The sequence below is a fragment of the Oreochromis aureus genome, linkage group 6 (genome assembly GCF_013358895.1).
Source record: "Oreochromis aureus strain Israel breed Guangdong linkage group 6, ZZ_aureus, whole genome shotgun sequence".
Classification (NCBI taxonomy): domain Eukaryota; kingdom Metazoa; phylum Chordata; class Actinopteri; order Cichliformes; family Cichlidae; genus Oreochromis; species Oreochromis aureus.
Window position 1 is genome coordinate 8,710,741 of NC_052947.1, and position 22,719 is coordinate 8,733,459.

General features: G+C 39.3%; 1 protein-coding gene across 1 annotated transcript in view; it reads right to left on the reverse strand.

Annotated features, from left to right (window-relative positions):
* The window catches only part of LOC116317348 (voltage-dependent T-type calcium channel subunit alpha-1I-like), a 186,518-nt gene that overhangs the window by 120,964 nt on the left and 42,835 nt on the right, over positions 1–22,719 (reverse strand). The window contains exon 5 of the mRNA XM_039613171.1: positions 1,079–1,176. Within this exon, the coding sequence (XP_039469105.1) occupies positions 1,079–1,176 (98 nt within the window). The remainder of the gene's footprint in view (positions 1–1,078; positions 1,177–22,719) is intronic.

A 22,719-nucleotide genomic window follows, 5' to 3' on the forward strand; every position in this document is an offset into this window, starting at 1 on the left:
GAATGGTGTGGCACGTGTTCAGCGCTGCAGGATTTGGTGCGCAAACAATAGCAGAAGGCATCTGTTAGCAAGGCGTAGTGACGAACGCACCCACCCAGAAGCTGTGTTTTATTTAAACATTCGGGGCAGCTTTTTAACTGGAAATGTACAGTGAATGATGAATGAACAATAAAGTGGAGGTCGCATAGCAAAACAAACTAATGAGTGATAACCGAAGAAAGAGTGGGTTTCAAGTCAAAGCATGTGATAGCTTCCCTCAAGCTTTTATAAATATTTGTGCCACAAACCATGGAGACCATGTACACTGATAGTGTTATATAGAGAGTTTTCCATACTGTCTCCTTGTTGGTGCTGTCCTGCTGATAGATGTCTAATAAGACTAAACTCTCTCACTGAACTGACCTTTTCTTGTGGTCTTGTTGCCTTTTAGAGCATTTTAACTGACTTGTGTGGCAAATCATGTGACCTGTTGTGGAATATCCAACAAATCTGTGCTCTAGTTTTGGTGAGTCAAATTCTAGTATCACTATTAGTCTTAGAACGAATTTACAGGTACCTGCTTTAATGTGTTAAAAATACATGGGTACAGTTTATGGATGCCTACGCTTGCTAACCTTAGCAGATAACTTTACTCTCAAATCTAAATATAACCACTATGGCCAGCTAGAGTGGGATCCAACCATACATCTCCAAAAACCTTTTTCATGTCATGTCACGTTTCTTTGAAAGCTATTGACTGGTAAAAATTCATCGTTGCCCTAATCAAAGTAGCTAATAAATAAATAGTAAATAGCAAACATGACAAACATGTTCCCTGTTAAGGTATTTTTGGCTCAGTGACTCATGTTTAACACTTTCCAGCTACTGGGCAGCCTTCTTCACCAGGCAGCTGTCCATGGTGCTGAATAAGAGCCACACATGGCAAAACATGAATGGATGTCATCCTACAATTTGTTTGTTTCCAGAGTGAAATGAGTAGTTGAGGAGAAGAGTTTTGAGAGCTTTTTGTGTAAAATAGTGATGGAGATACAGCCATGGCTGCCTATCATGTGTTCACAGTCTATAGGACTCGACTTACTTGGCACCCTGTTAATTGCTTTGAGCGGCCGCAGCACCCTCACTGTTCGGATGGCCGTGAAGTTGATGTTCTGCAGGTCCAGAGAGTACTCGACCATCCTGGAAAATGGGAAAAAAGAATCCAAATTAAACACACACTAAAAATCCACACTACAACATTCCCAGCTGCAGTTCATAATAATGGCCAACCGAAAAAAAAACAAAACCCAAAAGTCTCTGATCATCACAGAAAAGCGGTTTCATCTAAAATTCCAGCTAAAGTTGATTTAATGTTCTCCTCCTTTCAGGGCTGTTAATATTAAAAAGCCTAAACAGAAGATTGTTCACATCCTTGCACAGCTGGACACCTGCTGTGCGGAGCCTAATATGAATTAATGAGCTGGAATATGTGTACCTAATAATGGAAGACATTTAAAGAAAGAACGGGGTCAGTGGAATACTGTAACATTATCTTAACTGTGTCGGAAATTACAAAACAGACATTCATTAGTTTGCAGGCGAATATTAATAATAATAATGAATGTAGAAGTCTTTATATAATATTTTTAAACATGACGAGGTTGTAGAGTCCTGCTCCAGCAGTAAAAAACAGACTTTTTTTGTTTTGCTTTGTATTTTTTTGACTGAGGTGGAGAAAGATGTTAAGCTATGACTGAAAACCTTCAGCATCCCTGGAAACTGGTTACACCTTTTAGCACACGTAGCGAATGCATCAAAGTGCATACCGGTTGGTTGGTGGGTGTACACAAGCATGAGGTGCGCGAGATTAAACGTGCAACCACCTGAGATGAAAGCGGAGCCTGGTGAGAGAGCAAAGACTGGAGGTGGAGGGAGTAAACAGGCTTGAAGTTAAACTAGGCACGGCATAAAGGAGACGGAGAAGGTGAAGAAAAGATCGAGAATTTTGCTATTTCACCTGGTCCTAACAAATTCATCACTGGGAAAATATATTTTTGCCTGATGAATGGTGTGTGTGGGGGTGGTGGGCATGCAGAGAACAGGGCAGAGGACAGAAAGCAAGAGAAACAGCCAGAGATGGCAGGGGGGGGGGAAACGTGAGAAAGTGACGGATAGGTCAGAAACCAACGTGAGGAAAGCACCAAGGGTTGATTAAGTGCATTATAATGAAGGCAATAAAGCGAGATTGAGAGAGGAAGAAAGAAAGAGCCTGAGGGTTTTATCAAGTGTTTGAGATAATTACAACGCTGGGAACAGAGAGGCAGGGAGAAGAGAGCAATATGCATACACCTGACTGAACAGAAGGAAGCTGCTCTTTGGCTGAGAAAGGGTGGGGGTGGAGGTGGGGGTAGGGGGGTGGACTCTTATCAAGACGCAGGAGAGCGTGGTAAAAGAAACTAAGGCAAGTTTCAAGTATTTGACACAAATATTCTGCTCCTGCTAAGATATTCAAGCTCCGTGATAACATGCTGGTTTCAAGGATAAGTCAGAGAGCCTAGCAGGTGCTTTCTCAAGTGATTAAAGAGCCAGATTACATTTTTCACTTTCGACCTCTCGACCTGCACACCTGGAGGAAAGCCTTTAACGCACGACTGTGCAATAACGGAAAAACCGACGGTAGCACCGGAATGTAGTGATGCTCCAGAGGGAGTGTCCCAGTTTGAAATGTTTGCGAGGTCTTAAAGTTGGAAAATGCAAACTTTCAAACTGTAATGATCTAACTTGGATGTCAAAGTCCTGCCAGGATTAGAGAACTGTAAGCGCTGCCGACTTCTATCAAATGTCAAGCCGGCGAAAAGTATCACCCTAAAGCCTGGAAAGCTTGACCAGGTCAGAGCTTTCAAATTGACAAATTCAGACCACATTAGGTCAAAGGTGAACCTAGTGAGCAAAACAGTTTGTTTTATTCTTTGCGGTCCAGCAACCAAACTTCTCTCCGGTGACCAAACCTCTGCCCACGCTTGATTGCATCCGTTAGGTGCGGATCTAACCCGGTGAGCCGTGAAATATGAATCTCTCTTGTTGCCATTATATTACCATAACCTTGGCGGGTGACAGGAGGCGGCGGAGGACTGCTACAGCTCCATGCACAAATCAGGCAAAAATACTCTAGTAAAACACGCTGACCATGAAAAGCACGGTCAGAGTTCACAAACTACTCAGAGACAAGCACATCTCTGTGGGACCACAGGCTGGTGATCCAATTTGTCAGGGGATTTTTCTGTGGAGGGAGTGGAGCAGAATAAACACTTGATCAAATCTTTATTTCAAACATATAACGAACAAGTGCTAACAAACATAAAAAGAAACAAATCAGTGAAAGCCATCGTACCCACGTGGGAAGAAAATGCTGACCATTTCATGTACACGTACAGGTGTAATTATTTAGATACACCTCTTCAGAGGTATTGCTTTATAAAATATGTCATTATATAAAACTATCAGTTTTTATTGTGCAGTACAACCATATAAGTATTTAACACCTCGTATACCGCTTTATAAGGGGTAAATTATAAATGATTTATGTTGTGCATTTTTCCAGATCCTCAAACCACAGATTGCTAAGCACATACTCCTCGTTGTTGTCCTTTAAATCTTACCAGAGGCATAAATTTCAATGTTTTTCAGCTTGAAAGTAAAGAGTCTATGTGCTCCAGATGTCCAGATCTTTTTGCAATGTGCAGAGTGGCTGTAGTTTGCTTCTGTCTTACCCCACACCGCAAAACCGCAATCTTTTCCTAACCCTATCCAATTACTCCAAAAAATACATGAAAAACAAAAGTTAACAGAGATTTCAAGGAAAAGTAAAAACTGAGTCTACCCCTCCTCCACAAAATACCCAAACAAAAACTGCCAAACTCATGTGCATTCGTTAAAAGTCTGGTGGTTATATTTTGTTGCTGTTTATGAGAAAACAAAAACCCTCTCACTTCTGCTAAGCATGGACGAAGGAACTACCCACTGGGAGGAGGTGGAGGCCACCTACCGGTGATCTGCATGGGACTGATAACAGCCATTCAGTGGGGGGATAACGTCTGAACTGGGGGTTTTTGTTTGCTTTCAAGAAAATGATCAAAAATAATCGTCTGCACACTGTGGGCTCATCCGAGCCTGCTGTTGTTGTTGTGTGTGAGTGTATGGTAAGATGTACCCTAACAGTATGGCTAGCACCGAGTGGGAAAGAAGGGACAAAATGAACTGGACTGTGTTTCGTGTCTACAGCTGCTATTTTAATCACTGTGCTCCAGCGTGTTGACAAGGCATGAGTCTCAGTGTGTACATTTGTGTGTTTTAGAGTGTGTGTGTGCGTGAGTGTGGGGTGTGGGGGACATAATAGGGATCTGTCATTTTCCAGCCATTTTTTGCAGCAATTTCCGATAAGGCACACACACGTGGTTACACAAGAGAGAGACACACAGACACAGGCAAACAATCGTACGTGTGCAACCAATGATACCCAGAGACAACAGACAATAGAAACGCACACACAGACATGCACACACATAAACATTACGCCTGTATACCCAAAGTTTTCCACACTGAGCATTTGTATAGTCAGTCTGACACCCAAAGAAAATCACACGCACTCACACACACACACGCATTCACACACTAAGTAGAGAAAATGCCCGGGGCAGACTCTTGGCTCTCGTAAAGCTGTGTTAAGTCAGAAGACTGGGCCACACACACTTCATTTGCACAGTGAAACACACTCACGCACGCACACTCCTGAAGTACATAGTTACATAAGCTGTGAATCCACATGCACTCTTACTCATAGTACACACACAGACACACACTGGCCGTCACTCTCCGACACGCAAACCTTTGCATACACTCACACAAGTCAAACTAAATTTAGTGTCTGTCTGTGTTTGAGTTAGGACCGCTCTCCAACCAAATAGCTTCATGAATATTTCAGTGGAGTAACTAGATTACTTTTGTTCCAAAGTGGCCTTGGATGGGAGAATGTGGATTTTTTTAACCGAATCTTAAACATATTCCTTATTCCATGTTTCTGTGTTTTTTTGGTGTCTCTCTTCTCTTCAAAAACTTGCTCTGTCTCTGCTGTTTAAGTTAGCATTGGGAAATACTCTCTCAGGAGGCATCAGAGTGGAACAGTGGGAGTGATTTTCTTCAGGCTTGCCCTCTCGGTTGGAGGGGAAGTCTGAGAATATTGGAGATAATTTAAGAAGCACACTTTAGAACGCTACACAGCAATCAAGGATGATTTTTTGGGGTACTTTTGTGGTGTTAAGTAACAAGTATTTAAAAACAGGGCTGATGTTTTCAAAAAAAAAAAAAAAATCATATACTAATATTAGTAGTATAAAATGCAGATATATTTAGCATACTTTACAAAAGTCCTTCCAGTGCTGAAGACGTTCCTTTTGTCCTTCTGACCTACATCTAGTGTATACACCAGCAGACACTAGCTAGACAGCAGGAGAGAACAGTTGTTACACCCCACTTAAAAACTAAGTATTATCTGGGTTGGTGGGTGGGGGGAGCTCTCTCACATGGGGAGAGCCCCTAGAGGTCAGTGACTGTAACAACAGTACAGAGTTCACTCATCATGTTACAGAGCCCCCAGATATGAAACCTAAAAAGGAAGACCTATTCTAAAAAGGTGTCAGGGTTTCTCCACTCGATACTTCTGTATATTTTCATCTACTATATTTAATTGCATAGTATTTGGATTTTAACAGCTTAGTTTTGTCTTTTACGTCAAATAAGACAAGTTGTACACTTGCCAGAAATCATGGGTGTTCTGGCAGGACAAGTAAGCCAACACATGCGTGCTAAGTGAAATTTAAGCATTCTGTCCTTTGACAGCATTTTGTCAAGCATTGCTTGTCTGTATGCATCTTGTAAGTGCCATCTTGTGGGTGCAGTTAGCTATTGTGTCTCAAAGCTAACTCACATGAATTGAATCCAATGAGCCAAGGTGTGAAAAAAGGTATGGGTCGTTATCATCACCGGTGATTAAGGGTGAAATCACTGTTTGGACAAACTGAAGGAAGTCTCTGAAGACTGACTGAATTCTGTGTGAGTTGCTGCATTTTGTCGAAGTCTGCAATATATCGCGTACATGCACGTAACCCTGCACAAGTCACATGTAGTATAGCAACTATGTTTCAGAGCTGTTTCCTTCATGGACATATATTACAGCACACCAGCATCAACAGCAGCTCAGCAGCAGCTCTTTTTCCCCGTGTTACAGTCATAAGAAACATGTATAAGCAGAACTCTATAATTAACTATAATTGGTGATTCAGGCAGTAGATAGCCTTGGACAGCAACAACGCAGCTCAACAAAAATTGTACATTTTAAGCCATTTCACTGAATGTACAGTGGTCTAATAGGCAAGGATAAACTAATATGGCAATTACCGGAACATGCTAAATGTCTCATTTTATGCCAACAGTCCAGGCCAAACTCCTTCTGGGTAAGATGGCATCAATTATTAAAATGAGATTAATGGATGCAGTAGATTTTCAGTCCCAGAAGTGGTTTGCAAGTCAAAAAAGATAGAGGAGCGCAGAGACGTGAGCACAAAACAGACACGGTCATTTACAAAAGCTGTCATTTACTCCACTCTCTTTACCTTTTCCCTCCTGCCCTTTACTTTTATCCTTTCTGCTAACAATCCACCTCATGAAGTCTCTCCTCAGTCTCTTCCTCTTGTGTCACTTAGTTTGTCTCTCCACTCCTCTTTGTTTGCTCTTCATCAGTTTTGTTCCATCGTCAGTGCGTGTGTATGTGTACTTTCTTGGTGCGCACGTTATTTTCCTTTCTCACATTCCCACAGTGTGCCATGTGGCGTCAGAGCTCTAATAAGCTACTGTTACATCTCAAGCAGAGTACAGATGCTCATGCACATGTCCCTATGTGTGTGTTATATGCTCAGACATGTGAATATCTTGTCAAAGATAAAAGCCAGCTGTCTGCTGAAGCTGTTGCGGACACATTACCCATTTCTCACTGGTTTTTCCCTGTTTCTTCCAGGTAGACGTCTCACACGTTACATTTCGGGCAAAAGCACTGAGTTGGCAAATCTAAAATCAGAAGATAATGTCTTAGTTTAGCACAAGTTAGCATGAGTTGACTCAACCAAGTTTAACGCCCACATACATTTCAGGATACAGTTACCTTTACATATGTTTTTGTAGAGTTGCCTTTGCACACAGTAGATGTTAAATCGGGCAAACAAGGTGTGACTGAAGTGCCAACCATCAGCTTTAGTTCAACAAAAGTATTGCGTTGGGCTTGCATTTTATATTACTTTTGCAAGGCAAATGAAACCATAACAAATAACTAAAATGGATTAGCGCAAAAAAACCCAACAACAACAAAAACACAACTTCACAACATGTACACAAGTCAAGAAAAGTCCCGAGTAGGTGATGTATCACTGTCAAGTCCTTCAATCAATAAGCACCATCACGAATTTAAATATAGAGGGTTTAGGCAGGTAGGCAGGAAGTTCAGATTAGACTTTGTCAGAAAACACCTAGAGCCAAAGACTGTCCAAAGACTTTCAAAAAGAGTCTTTAAAAGGAATGGGTCATGATCTGAAGCATAAAAGACAGCAGGGTGAAGACAATGATATGGCATGGTCATGTATGGCTGCCCATGTAAGCAGGTCATTAGAGATTATTGATGGTGTGACTGCTGAAGTGTACAAACCGACACTCTCTGCTCAGATTCATCCAAATGCTGCAAAGCTGATCAGACAGCACGTCACAGTGGAAATATATAATGACCCAAAGCATACTGCAAAAGCAGCCCACGAGTTTCTCAAGGCAAAGAAATGTTTTTTTCTTAAATCAGCCATCTGATCTCTACCGTGTAGAGCTTGCTTCTCAGTTACTGAAGAGAAAACTGAAGGCAGAGAGATCCACAAACAAGCAACAACTGAAGGCCTGGCAGAGCATCTCAAGGAAGGAAACACAACATCGGGTGAAATCGGGCGACCTAGACTCTATTGATTACAAACATATTCATCCAAGTATTGAAAATAATCCTTACACTTAAAATTAAGTTAATTTGTCCAATTACAATTCAACCTGTGAAAATTGAGGACTTTGTGTAGAAATCATTAGAACTGTTAATGCAACACTTTTGTTAAACCCCTTGGATTAAAGCTTAAGGTCTGCACTTCACTTACATCTTGTTTGATTTCAAATCCACTGTGGTGCTGCACAGAGGCAAAACTACAAAAACTGTCAATGTGCACAGACTCATTTACCTGTTTCTGTATATTTTGCTTCTTAGTGCCAGTTGATTGAAAAGCTGTGCACAGGTTTGGTCTCACTTTACGCTCAACCCCACAAACATAGGTCACTCGAAATGCAGGAAACATATGATACTTAATGATTTAAATATGTCAGTCCAGAAGCAGTAATATTTTATTACTTCAGTCAGAGAAATGAAAGTAAAGTCAACTGTAAAGCATAAACTACAAATATATTAATGCTATGCTATCAGCTCTGAAGGTACATATGTCTGTTTAGACAGTTGATGCTCTGTGATACAAGATTCACACGATTCATTTACTATACTCTTCGTGTCAAAAGCTATTGAGGATCATTAGTTCACTAATCACATGCATCATTTTCAAATTAAACTAATTACAGTATATGAATCTGACAACACCTGTTGAAACAGCTGTGCAGTGTTAATGTGAAGGTGCCTGGTTAAAATACGTATAGAGCAGTACCGCTGTTTGCACACTGAAAAGATTCCACATGTACTGAATTAGTATGTCAGGTTATATCATATGACATTATTTGATGTTAATTTGAGCTTGTGTCATTCTCTTTGTGTGCTTTTCTTAGTCTATTTATGATTGGTACAAAATAGAAGCTGCAGTGTATACTTTGTGTTAAAAAAAATAAAAAAATAGCTGCTTTTGTTTCTTAATTCTTTGAAACAACACTTTTATTGACTAATGACTGCAACTAGGTAACAGTGCTTAGTAAATGAGAGCTTTGAACTCCTAAGTTATAGGACCATGCTGTGGGGTTTTTTCTCATTCTGTGGGATATTTGGAATTGATGCTATGATATGCTGGGTCTATGGCAACAGGGATACAGTTTTCACTCAGAGTGAGAGCATTTGGAATGAAAATTGCAACCATATTTCAAAAAAAAAGTTGTGCCAATAAAAACATAAAACCCATATTTTCTTCACAACAGAACACAGAACCAAATAAAATCTTTAAACTGAGAAAATGTACCATTCTAGGAAACAATAAAGCACGGCTCGAAAAAGATGGAGCATGATTTTCATGTTCTACTGTGAATAAAATATGGGTTTTAAAAAATTCACAAAACAATCATTTTACAACTTTCTGAGTAGTTTCAGTGTCCAACTCTAAGCAAATACTGTTGGTACCAAAAGCCAACCAAGTCATTTATGGTGTCTAAACTTTATGAACTAGTTTTTGGCGCCTGAAATACTTTTTGATGTTTAAGTCTCTCATTCAGCTGTTCACCTTCACCCCTTTGGCTCTGGGGTGTCTCATCAAAGTCCCACCTAGTCCTTGATAGTTTTCAGAAGGTCAAGTTTACAGCAAGATCATACATTATACATTACATACCTCCTCATACTGGCTATATCTTAGTGAAGCAAGCTTTTGTGTCACAAGCTAAAGATGCTAAATTAATGAATGTATAGTTTCTGTAAAAAGTCAGTGTTCACCCCATGTTTGAGTCTCACCATAGAAGTACTAGTTATTTCTCTGCAGAGCATGAAGGCAGATTCAGTAAAGAGGAAGAGACTGTTTCACAGGTTTGGCAAAGCCTTGATTATATTATCATAATAGCATGAACAGAGTAACTAGATTATTTTTGCTCCTCAGCAGCCTTCAATTTAGAAATAGGAACATTCTGATTACACTGAAATCAAACTGATATCAAAGAGAAATGATTGATTTTGAACTTACTTATATTAATGATAATTAGAACAACCATCACCAAAGTAAAACTTTTAGTTAGCTTACCTACATGAATACAGCAACAACAACAACAACATTAATTATAATAATAATAATAATAATAATAATAATCAACTGGTGTTGTTTATATCGACAGTTCATTGGCAAAACTGTTCCTGCGTCACTTCATGTAATCCCAGACTGACTCCATGATGTAGAGATAAGGCCTCTGCGGGGGACAGGCCATCTGTCGCAGGACTTCTTGATGCTGAACATAGTTCTTCATGACTTTAGCTCTATGTTTGGGGTCATGCTGCAAAAAGGATTTGGGATTAGACGCCTCCCTGATGATACTGTGTGGTGGAAAAGAATCTAAACATCTAAAGCTGCTCAAGCTTTCGCGCTGTATCGGGTAAATATAATGTAGGAAGCACACATATTGATAATACAGATAAAAGTGATTTGAGTTTTAATGATTATCGTGAATCTCTTTCCATCGGTGTGAGCTGTATCAACACTAAAACATTAAAACATAAATAAATAACAGTGCACTGGCAAAATCACTCACAATGTAACTCATCACAGCTCAAAAACTGGTCAGGATTTTCTAAAGAGACGTGGCACAAGGCTTAAAGCATAGACCCATCTTCCAAACTCAACATATCCCAGTCTGATAGATGTCTGCAACAAGTTTTATCTGATTAATGGAACCTCACAACCCAACAGCTTTTTGCTTTATACTTACTGGTTTTTCTATTACTAAGCCACCTCACTCATGTTTGTATCAACAGAAATATCCTTGTGAGAAGAAATGAACAACAACAAAAAGCACAAATAGATGAATCAGTATCTCTCTGCAGCACTTTCACTCTGAAATTCTTCCAACAAAACTGACCACTATACCTTTACCAGTCTTTGGATTTACTGATGGATTGTTGTACTAGAAGAATAGATGCTTGCTTCCTCGGTTGACATGATGTTCCATCACATCATAAAGTTTTTACTGTGCATATGTAATTGTAAAACCAGTAAAAAACGCTAATTCATTTTTAAGAGGGAAAAGTTAACAGTGGACAGCTCATACTTCAGTCAAACGAGAGGGCGAATATGTGCTACATATGGCATGACTATATGTATAAATATAGTCATGTTAACGCAAACAAGAATCAATTATGGCCTCCCATCTGCTGTGCTTACCAGTGTATGGTTTGCCACCTTTCAGTGTATGTCACAGGGGAGACGGTTGATGTATAATGCAAACATATGCTTATTACACAGTTTCTAAATCTACTGCGTAACAAAAAAAAGCTTTACATATTTGTAATATGTGAACTGTGAGAAACAGATGGCAAGACCAAAGAATGGCACACTTTGTTTAGACAAGTATAATCTGACCATTGTGACTCAGCTATCACTGTAGATGGAGGCTGATGCAAGTATCTCAGGAGCTCCTGAGAAGAAGAGCAGTCCTTCAGCTAAAACCAACCACTAAACCATACAAACAACAGCAAATATGCTGTCTAGATGTAAGTGTTATTTTAGTGTTATTATGTTAGACAGACATTATATATTTCATTGACCATATGGAATAGCTGTGTTGTACGGATTGCTTTCATAGTGTGGTGGTTATGAAAAGCCTCTAAACTGCAACAGGTAGGAAACACAAATCCAGCCTTGGGGCCTAACAAGCTCATTCAGCTCGGTTTGTCCACTATATGGACAAAAGTATTGTGCCACACCTCCTAATCTTTGAATTTAGGTGTTTTCGTCCAATTGCATAACTGTATAAAATCAGGCACATAGCCATGCACACCAAAGAACCACCACAACTCAGCCATGTCCAGTGTAAGTGAAGCATCAGACCACATAAAATTATAGAAACTAATCTTCCAGTTCTACCTTAAAGAGCAGACAAACTCTAAGCAGTTTGGCAGTCAGTTGCAACATAGGCTCATTAAAACTTCTGGGGCTAATGTCTTAGCGAGTGAAACTGTGCAGCTTTTTACATCAGGAGATAATCATGCAAACATCTGTAGCTTGAACAACAGTCACACTACAAAGCAATTAGCAAACTGATGACTTGACAGTAGCATTTCAACTAAGCTTGGAACAACAGTCAAGTAAACCTGCAAGAGCCTGAGCAACATAATGTAAATTCCTGGTTGTCATTCCTCTGATGGGTTTTAAAGAAATGCTTTTAGAGTGTAAAATGTGTAAATTTATGAACCCTGACATTTAGCTTTGATATCTCTTCTTTTTCCCTTGTCATATCCTCAAAACACAGCATGTTTTTACCTCTTGTCATGCTTCCTTGGCTGACTGCTGGAGAGAGATAGAGGACATGGGGCTGAGAGACTGAATGTATCCTGAGAGAGGAGGCACAAAGCTCAGCCTGCATTCACCGATAACCTCTCTAACAATTATTCCCTAAAAACACATTATCGCAAAAGGATACACACACACTGAAGCATACATTTCACCTCTCTTACATGGGCTGCGATGGAGAAAATGACAGCTTTAGTTATCCAGTTACATCTAAACAATTTTGGTTAGAAACTCCAGCTTGATTAATGAGGGCTAGGTCGAGGAGGAGAGAAATTATTTTACACTTAAACCACAAACTCAATTCCTTCACCTGTCAACTGCTAACATCAACTAAACCTGGAAAAGACCCAATCTAGCTCAGCCGAATCAGTCAATACACTCAAATCACAATCATAATCAGTCTGACATTTGCGAGGTGTGTACCCAGCTTCAGTTTTCTACAGACAAACACATTCTTCATGTGGGTGAAAAAAAAGCTTTAATGTTGAACAATAGACACGAGACAGATGCCATTAAGTCAGTAAAGACAGGAAAAGACAACCTTGTATAATGCTAATGCTAATGCATTAATTTGCTTTAGTGTGTATTTCTTTTGTTCTCTCAAACGCTCACTGTCCACTCTGCTTTAGGCAAATGGAATAATGCAGCGCTGCAACAAATTAGGATCAGCGTCACTCACTGGAAGAAATTTTATTACTGCCACCAAGAGCCAAGCTATGTTTTATCACCACACTTAAGATCTGAATTAGATGAGACAGCTATCCTGTGCTAGTGGTTTATTACATTTTAGTTGTTTTAAATTTTTTTTGTATCAGGTGTAATGTGAAAAAAACCCATCAGTTTCATCAGCAGTCTTGGCCTATTGCACTGTAACTAAGGGAGGATTCACAGCCACCTGATCCAGCCCAAACTGTATGCTTTATCAAAAAGAAAAGTTTTAAGCATAATCTTAAAAGTAGAGCTGGTGTCTGTCTCCTGAATCCAACCTAGGAACTGGTTCACAGGAGAGCGGTGTGAAAGCTGAAGCCTCTGCCTCCCATTCTACTTTTAGAAAATCTAGGAGCCACAAATAAGCCTGCAGTCTTACAGCAAAGTGCTCTATTATAATAATATGGTACTTTAATATACGAGGAGAATGATTTTAAACTTTACACTGGATTCAACAGGAAGCCAATGAAGAGAAGCCAACATGCAAGATATATGATCTCTTTTTCTAGTCCCAGTCAGCACTCTCGCTGCAGTTTGTGAATGAACTGAAGGCTTTTCAGGGAACTTCTGAAGTATAGCGGGCTAAAGAAAACAACATATTAGAGCAGGGGTGGGCAACTCCAGGCCTCGAGTGCCGGTGTCCTGCAGGTTTTAGATGTTCTTGATCCAACACAGCTGATTTAAATGGGTAAACTGCCTCCTCAACATGTCTTGAAGTTCTCCACAGGCCTGGTAATGAACTAATCATCTGATTCCGGTGTGTTGACCCAGGGAGAGATCTAAAACCTGCAGGACACCGGCACTCGAGGCCTGGAGTAGCCCACCCCTGGATTAGAGTATGCTCATAATACTGAATTACAACAGTCCTGCCTGTTAATAAGTGCATGAAATAAGAGCATGGGCTGTCTCATCATGCCTCAGCAACAATCACATTTTTTTAGAGATACTGAGCAGATGATAGACAACAGTCCTACATATTTGTTTAATATCTGGGTCAAAAATGACCCTAAGGCACTCCAGACACCGTGTTGCTAAGATTTTAGGGCTGAGGACAATAACCTCAGTTTTGTGTGATTTAGAAGTAGGAAATTAGACGTCACCCAGGCCTTTACAACTTTAAGAAATGCCTGTAGTTTACCTAAACGTGGGCAGAAAGTACTCGAATCCAGGCTCATAGGCAGACAAAACTAAAGAGAAAGAAAGCCTTTATTCCTAGATTTTTTAATGGTTCTAGATCCAGAGTAAAAACAATGCAGGGAACCACACTTGACATGAGCAAAGCTAGAACACAGTTCAACTCAACAAGGAACAAAGACGAGCTGAGACTTTAAATAGATATAGAAAGTAATTAGGTAGAGAGGACACACTAGAGTGGAAAGACAGAGCCGAAACTAATAAATGAACTTTTAAAGGAAGTTGGGGACTTGACAAAACACGGCAGGATGCTGGGAAAGCTAGACTAAAACACAAGGAATCAAAATATAAATACTAAACTCACATTACACAGGTAGCAAGAACAAGAAACAAAGACACCGAACAACAAAACTTATAAGGTATAAACTATAAAACTGGAACAAATAACTTAAAACACTATACAGCATACATGAAGAAGAAAAAGTGCCAAATAAACTCCAATAAACTCAGAATTTAACAGCAGAGAACTAAAATCTCCATGATGGCAATTGATTTATTTTATCTGGCTTCAGAAATAAATTTAGGTTTCATCTGCATAGCAATGAAAATGAAAACTGCTGCCTAAGGGAGGTATGTATTTTTGCGCCACGGACCGGTTTATGCCCGACAATATTTTCACGGACCGGCCTCTAAGGTGTCGCGGACAAATACAACGAAATAAAACAAGTACCGGTACCGACAAAAGAAGATTTATTCATAACACACGTGAAAAGACCCAGGAAGACCGAGTTAACGATAAAAACGATAACAAAATAACGCTGAAAACCGATAAAAACCCTGAAAACCATACATTTCACACCAGAGCCTCAACTCTCGCGGCCCGGTACCAAACAACTCACGGACCGGTACTGGTCCGAGGCCCGGGGGTTGGGAACCGCTGTATTAGATAATCCATGACTAACGTTTATGTGTGAAAAAGACTCCCACTTCTATGCACAAATCTATCAGGCCATGACATCATAACCTTCACTAGTACTATTTCTGCACTATCCTGACTAAAACTCTTCAAATAAACCCTTCTTCTAATCAGCCAGCCTAATCAGAATAAACACAATGTGCCAAATTTAGCTACTGGCTAGTTTTCTTCTCCTGTCTCTCAGCATACTGAAAAATAAAATACAGTGCTCTTAATACTCAGACTTCCATCACCACTTCAGCTCTGCCAGGCCTCAAAGAATAAGGATGAATGGAAAAATGACTAAAAACCAACGCTAGCTTCATAAATTTCACTGTATTCAGCACTAATATATACAGTAATAGGTTTTAAATGTGGCATAGTAGGAGTGAAAGAAGAGGCATCAGTGCACAAATCAATCTATTATCAACTTGCCCTTCAAAGCCTGCCAACTGGTTTTTACAAGTGAAGAAAGGTTTGCAAGCTTAACTTTAGACACTTTTAACAGTCAATTATGTGTTTGGGGAGCTTATTCTTTAGCTTTATATCAATGTACACAACATTTCATCTTAAAAATACATCTTTTACACGAGATGATTGTCTGGAGCCTTTCACATCACTAATGAAGGCATGTAGTTGGAGCAAGAGGTTAATAAAGAGAGTTTATAAAAAAGCCAACTTTTGGATTAATTTTGGCATCTACCTAATCCACGAGCAGTCAACACACAAAAACATGCAGTTCGAACAATATTCCCTCACTAACTGTATGCAGGGTTCAGCTCTACAGGCAAGCTAAGCTGAGCCTGGTGTGAGCCTCACACTGCTCCTAATCCCTTCCCTGCAGCTCGCCTACTGTTTGTGTTTGCAGTAAACTAGTTCCCAGGGGTGCAACGTTTTATCACGCCCCCCTCTTCCTTGTCGCTAAGTACGCTGCATGTGGTGGACGCAAGACTAGGGAGTAATTGGTGATGATGGCAGTATCTCTTCCATGCCATGCATGCACTGAACATTGCGGGCTGATGCAAAGAAATGATGATGAGGAAAGACATGTGTGCTGATTTTTTTGGACTTGAGGAAAAAAGGACTAGATCAAATATTAAAAGGAAGCTCGATGGTGGAAGTAGAATCTTCTGTAGCCTCGGGGCCAGTGACTGTAAAGTTGGAAAATCTGGAGAAACTATTTCAGTGAAAGTGAATGAAAAATTGACCCCATTCTCTGACAGTGGAAAATCAAAAAAGGAGAGGATGAACGCAGAGGAAATTAAAAAGCAACAAAAGGAAACTTTATGACAGAAAGTTGCAATTTGACTGAATTTAGCAATTTAAAGTATTAGTGAGCATGATACCTTCAATTATTTGTATAAAAAAAAAAAATACTTACAATTCCTATAATAGTGTAACTAAAGTACATTAAGTAAGTGGGAAGACTGGCATGCATTGGTAATAGTGTTAGGATGCCTGGGTCGTTGACCCAGGGTTTTTGAGTTTATTATATTATTTATCATTTCTAGTTCTTTGAGTTCTTTGTTAGAGTTCTGTCTTATAGATTTATGTCTCTGTGCTCTCTAGTTGCTTGGTCTCCCCTGTCTGCTGTATCCCCTTGTCAAGTTTGCGTCTCTGTGTTATGTTTCATGTTTTACTTTGAAAGTCCGTGTCTCATGTAAATGCGTCTGGTTTTCCTTCCTTTGTCTCGTTAGGCCTGATTTGCCCCAGCTGTGTTTCCCTCCTGTTACCCATTCCCTGATTGCTCCCTCTGTGTATTTAAGCCCTGTGTTTCTCTGTGTCCGTGTTGCGATCTACTCTTATCTACCCTCACTCATGCTGTGTGTTTTGTGTTCCTGCCTGCGTTAATGTTTGTACTTTGGAAGTTTATTATTTTGAGTTCACGTCTGTCTCCAGAGTCTGCACTTTGGGTCCTTTTCCTGCCTGCACACAGCCGATTCATAACAAATAGTAACTTTCAACGATATAAGCATTGATTCCAACACAAAGCGAAGCAACTTTTTTGTTGTTTTGTACAAATCTTTTGTATAAAGCTCAGGTTTTGGATTATTAATTTTTTGAGAAAGACTATTAAAAACTAAAGACGGTCACAGAAAAAGAATTTGGGACCCACAGAAACAGAAAAATATAAGAAAGGCAATGGGTATAGGTACAGGTTATTTAGCTTTGAACGTGAACTATTTTTTTTAAGCTGGTCTGTACTCACTGTAACATTTTGAGAAGCTTGTCAAAGTATGACTAACAGGTACAGTTACTCATAAGGAAGCTGACAAACTGATGGAACCCACTTTACAAAAGTAAAGTGATGTGAAACAGAAACTTTTAACAGGGCTCCATGCAGTCCTGGGAAAAACTAAGTACAGCCATGATTCAGTAACTTGTAGAAGCACTTTCAGCAATAAGTTGAAATAATCCTTCCCTGTAAGACTTTATAAGTCTCTCACATCGTTATGCAAGAATTATGGCCCACTGGCGGCCATTCATTTATTCGCAGATCTCTTAAGGTCCCACCAAATCATTTTAGTCCAGGTGAGATGTGTACTTTGACTGGGTCACAGGAACCTTGATTCTTCCTTTTTTTTCCAAGCAGTTTGTTGTTTGTTTGCTGTTTCGTCTCATTCGGGACCAGGGAAGATTGGTGCATTGTGTTAACAGAGGCCTGACTGCTTCAGATCAGCAAAGTGCCAAGATTTCTGATCACATTTAACAAAGTGCAGCTGTTAGGAGCACCTAGCTGCTATATACCTTTGTGAAAACGTCCTATTTAGTGACTGTATCTATTGAAGTGAGGACTCTTAGAGTTTGGAGTCTGCATCCTTAATTATATAGCATCGGTAACTTGTGAATACTGTAATTTACAATGTATCACCCTGTGGACAGGAAAGTGTAATTAAGCATACTTCAATGTTCTGTGGCCAGGGGTGCCAAAAGTACAGACGTTCTTTATCAGAATCAGAATACTACTTTATTAATGTTTGAGGAAATGATGTGGCTTCATTTAAGTAGAAGTGCAGATACCTGTGTTGAAATACTCAACTAAAAGTTGAAGTGCTAATGCAATGTCTTTACTCAAGTAAATGTGAAAAAGTACATGAAATGTATTCTTAGTAAGAAACTAAAAAGTACTCATTGAAGTCTATATCTACATTGTAGAGGGTTACGATTCGACTCTGCAGTTGGGGAATCCCTACGACTAATCGTGGAGAAAAGAATCACAACTCACAATCATTTCTAATGCGAGCTCCAGTGCAGGTTGTGATCTGCTGCTCTTTGTGGATTACACAGTGAAATTCAGCAGTAAGCAGATGTTTCAGAGCTCCTTTGCTGATTTCCAGCCTCTAAACGCAGTGGCCCTAACTTACAGACAACGGCACGGTTCCAGCTAATTTAACCGGTTAGTATAAACGCTAAGTTCTTGGTTTTTGGAACAAGAACACAGACTAATGTTAATACAATCTGCCATGTCTACAAAAGCATTGATTTTAACATATTTCAGCACTGTGAATGTTGTGTTTCTATTCATTCCACTTCCTAAAAACATTGGTCACCCAGATATGTGACTGTGTTTTTGTTGGTCAGCATCAAGGATGTCAAATCTAGTTTTGATGTTTGTTGATGTTTGGACACTCCATCCTTAAGGCATCTGTCAAAAGCTTAAGGTTTGTGGATGCAAGAGGTTTTTGCACAGGTGTCACCAGAAAACCTGTTTCTGTTTTTGAATGGGAACCATCATGGAGGCAGAATGCAGCAAGCTAATGGTATCTTTACAAATCCTGAGAACATAAAAATAATAGGATACAACTTAATTGCTTCAAACCATGTTAATTACTTTAATTCTTACGTGCTAAGTGATAGTGTGGCACTCCAGCTTTGGAAACGTTCTTCTTGCCAAAGCTTATTTTATTCCTTATTCTCCCATGAACTCTAATTTCTTGCCTTCCACTCACACTGCCAGTTAAACTGAGAGTCTGAGAGACTCCAATGTTAGGCTCCAATATTATTATTCCTGAAATCTGGGAGAATGATGCACTAATAAACATCGTATGTCATGTCTTTTGTTTCCTTTTTTTTGATAAAATGTCCAGTATTTATCGATTTTTAGTATGGTTTCCTGGCCTAGTTTTTATTTTAATTTATGTTTTTAAATACTAAGCCATGCTGGGTAAACTCTGTATTTACCGCTGTAATCTCCTGTCACTCAGGAACAGCTGTTCTTTCCTTTGGATAGCTGAATCACAGGGTACCCAGGCCAGGACACATTTCTCCTCTTTTTGGTTGTGAATTAACCTTAAGAACATACTGAAGGTTACTGATTTGTATTTTTATGAAACTTTGAAGTTGTCCTTGTAAATATTCTCTCAAGTGGATTTTGTGTTATGTCAATTTCCTCGTTTGCTTGGTTGCTTTGATGTTGTCCAAGTTTTGATTTTTCTCAAATTTGTAACAGTATGTTTTTGTAGCCCGGCGTCCAGCTTTTGATGTGCTAGATCAGCTGATGTAATAAAACAATACTGTAGCCTTAATCAGAGCAGATGAAGAGATGCAGTAAAAAATAAACTTTTATTTGTCTTTCTGTGTGTATAAAGAAACAAATGTATAACTTTGTACTGTCTGACGTAATGTAAACAAACCCATAATTAACTGATGGTAAGTTGACCTGATAAAGTGAAATGTGTGCCGGAGCCTTATACCTGCTGAACTGGAAACGAAGATCTTGCTTTGCTCAAGAGGGACTTTAGGTGCAAGAGCTGATGTAAGCTTAGCATTAATGGAATAGTGTAACAGCTATCAAATCTGAGCGTGTTATTAAATGGTAAACTGACTGAGCACTCAAAGGGTTTTCTACTACATGCTTCATTCACACACACACATATTAATACAAGGACTGTTTATTTATCGAAGTGTTTCCTAACCTTCATACACACACTCACACTCATACTGGGAGCATCTTTAGCTTCAATATCTTGCCCAAGAAAACAGGGATTGAACCACCAACCTTTTAGCTAGTATACAACCACGTTCCACCTCCTGAGCTACAGCTGTTTATTAAAGATTTCACTATAATCTAAGCAATTTTTTATATGTATCACAGCATCAGTCACTTAGAAACCATTATTTCCCACTGTGTCAGGAGATAAACAGATATCACTTTATACATCTGAAAACAGATCTGCACAATTAATCAAATTTTGGCTTCCCATGATTAAATGAACGCAAATGAAGACCAATACTGACAACGCGTGTTTCATCACATCAAGTCGCTTCCTAAGTCGCTGCCTGACAATGTGCCTGCACTATATGTGCCAATCACAGCTGTTACCTGCACTATGCACCATGTTTGTTGCAAGTAGTCTGGCCAAGTAATGCTAAATTAAAAGACAGATACAGATACGGCAGAAGGTGAAGAGCTTGTCCTTCGGAATACCGTTTATGTTTGGAGCTATCCTACCACCTGAAAGCACAAACACTATAATGAATGCTTGAAGCCCAAGAAAACCAATGCAATGGCTGCTAACAGGAATCACCCAACATCAGCACAGAAGTCCACAAATGCGAGCCCGTGTGGCACGTCCGCATATTGATCCATCTCACAAAGATGTACTGAAATCACCAACATAATGGCCAAAGATAAGTATGCACTAAATACTCTCAGTAGCAAAGGCTTCAGGAAAATAGTCACTGCACAAAAGCTATATTATCCCCTCAAGCAATTACTTTTCCAATAGCTGTGCTGTATACAACATGACAAAGAGGGACAAAGAGAGAGAGAGAGAGATTTTAACCCCGTCTGTCATGCAGTTCGAGCGAGAGACTTTATATTTTGCTTCTAAGAGATCAGGTGATCAGGCCTTCTGTGTGGAGAGATGTTTTAATCAACAGGAGTGTAGCATAATGTAGAAAATGAAAGTAATACCAAAACTTAATTTTGAGTAAAATTTTGGTACAGTTTTTGTATTTGCCTTTATTTTTATTTTTATTGTATGAGCTGATTTTATTTTGGTGCAAAGATTTGCACAACAAAGCAGTGTCATGTTTACGCAAATTCAACAAACCAACAAATAACTGACATAATCATGATCTCACTAATGATCAAAATAATCATAATTTTCATTTTGGCCATTATCGCATCCGTCTATAACAACAGATGTCACTATTTGGTCTCTGTTATCGTTGTTCTCTAAATATGAGCTGCACTTGCAGTGTAGACTTTATGAGCTCTTTGTGGCTAAATTCTAAAACCATAAAAGGTAAAGTACAGCAACATTATATTTCCCCCCTATTGCACCATGTGCTCTGACTCTGTTCATGATACGACAGCACTGACTAGCAAATCAGCTACTTGCCTTGTGTTTAAAAACTGTGCATTAACCTTTAATAGGTAAAAATAATAACCAAACTTAAATGTTTGGCATGAAGCAGACCAGAGGTAAGGTGCAACAGCCCTTCCACGGTTCTACACCAAATAAACTAAATGAACCAGATTTTAAAAACATCCTTAATATTTTTGAAAGAGGCGACAATGTTAACATTACAAACTGTAACTTTCAGACAAGCGGTGTCCTTGTCATGTCCTCTCAAATGCAAACTTCTCTTCTAAAATTAGCATTTCAGTCAGATCATATTAATAAAAAGACATTAAAAAAACAAACGAAACGCCCCCAACCACAACCTACTAGTGCTGTGCAACAGTGCAAATTTTGGTATAAATCTGTTACCAAGTAAATACAGAGCCTGTATTGCCAATAGGCAGCTTATGTAGGAGAGAACAATGTGTCATTCATGATTCATCATCATCAATTTGCAAATTCTGAACACAATCACAAACAAAACTTTTCAGCTTCTCATGTATATTTTAAACTGGGGTTTGTTTTTGGAGATGTAAAATATAAATGTTCCTGTCTTTAAAGCAACTTTGGGTCAACTTCTGTTATTGAAATGTGCTACAGGGTATAAATCCAAAAAGGTTCGTCGGGGTGCAGTACATTCTGAACTTAGAGGACAGACACAAAGTATCGATCCTGTCACGTTAGTATCGATCCGATACCAATATCAGTGTTGGTATCAATACTACTGGATCGACTGGCCCACCTCTACCATCCACCCTTACTGTAGTTATGACAGTGCTCCAAGAAACTGAAACAGGAGCAATTCACTGTGATTAAAAGAGAAACATTATAGATGGCCATAACAAGGGATTTAACTAAGCTGCAGAGAGTGGGAAATCATTATTAATGAGACAAGTGAACAAAATTATACTAGGTACACTGGGGTGGGTTAGGATTAGCATCAGGAGTCGGTAATCCCTTAGTTGCACAAAAGCTCAGTAGAGTTAACAAAAAAAAGCACACACAGATTTAATGGCTGACTTTGTCCAAAGAAAAATATTTCGTACCTTTTTTTTTTTACCATTTAAAGGTATCCCTTCGAGACATCAGTAACCCTGACTCAAACAGAATCTGTGGCTGGGTAATTTCAGCTCATTCAATAAGTTCCATTGAGATGATTAGCTCAGCTGAATCACATCATCACTGTGTTACCGCCAGTCACGTCCCAAGTGAGAGCCAGTTACTATCCACACGTTAATACCGACTGCCATGTTACATTTGTAACACCGAC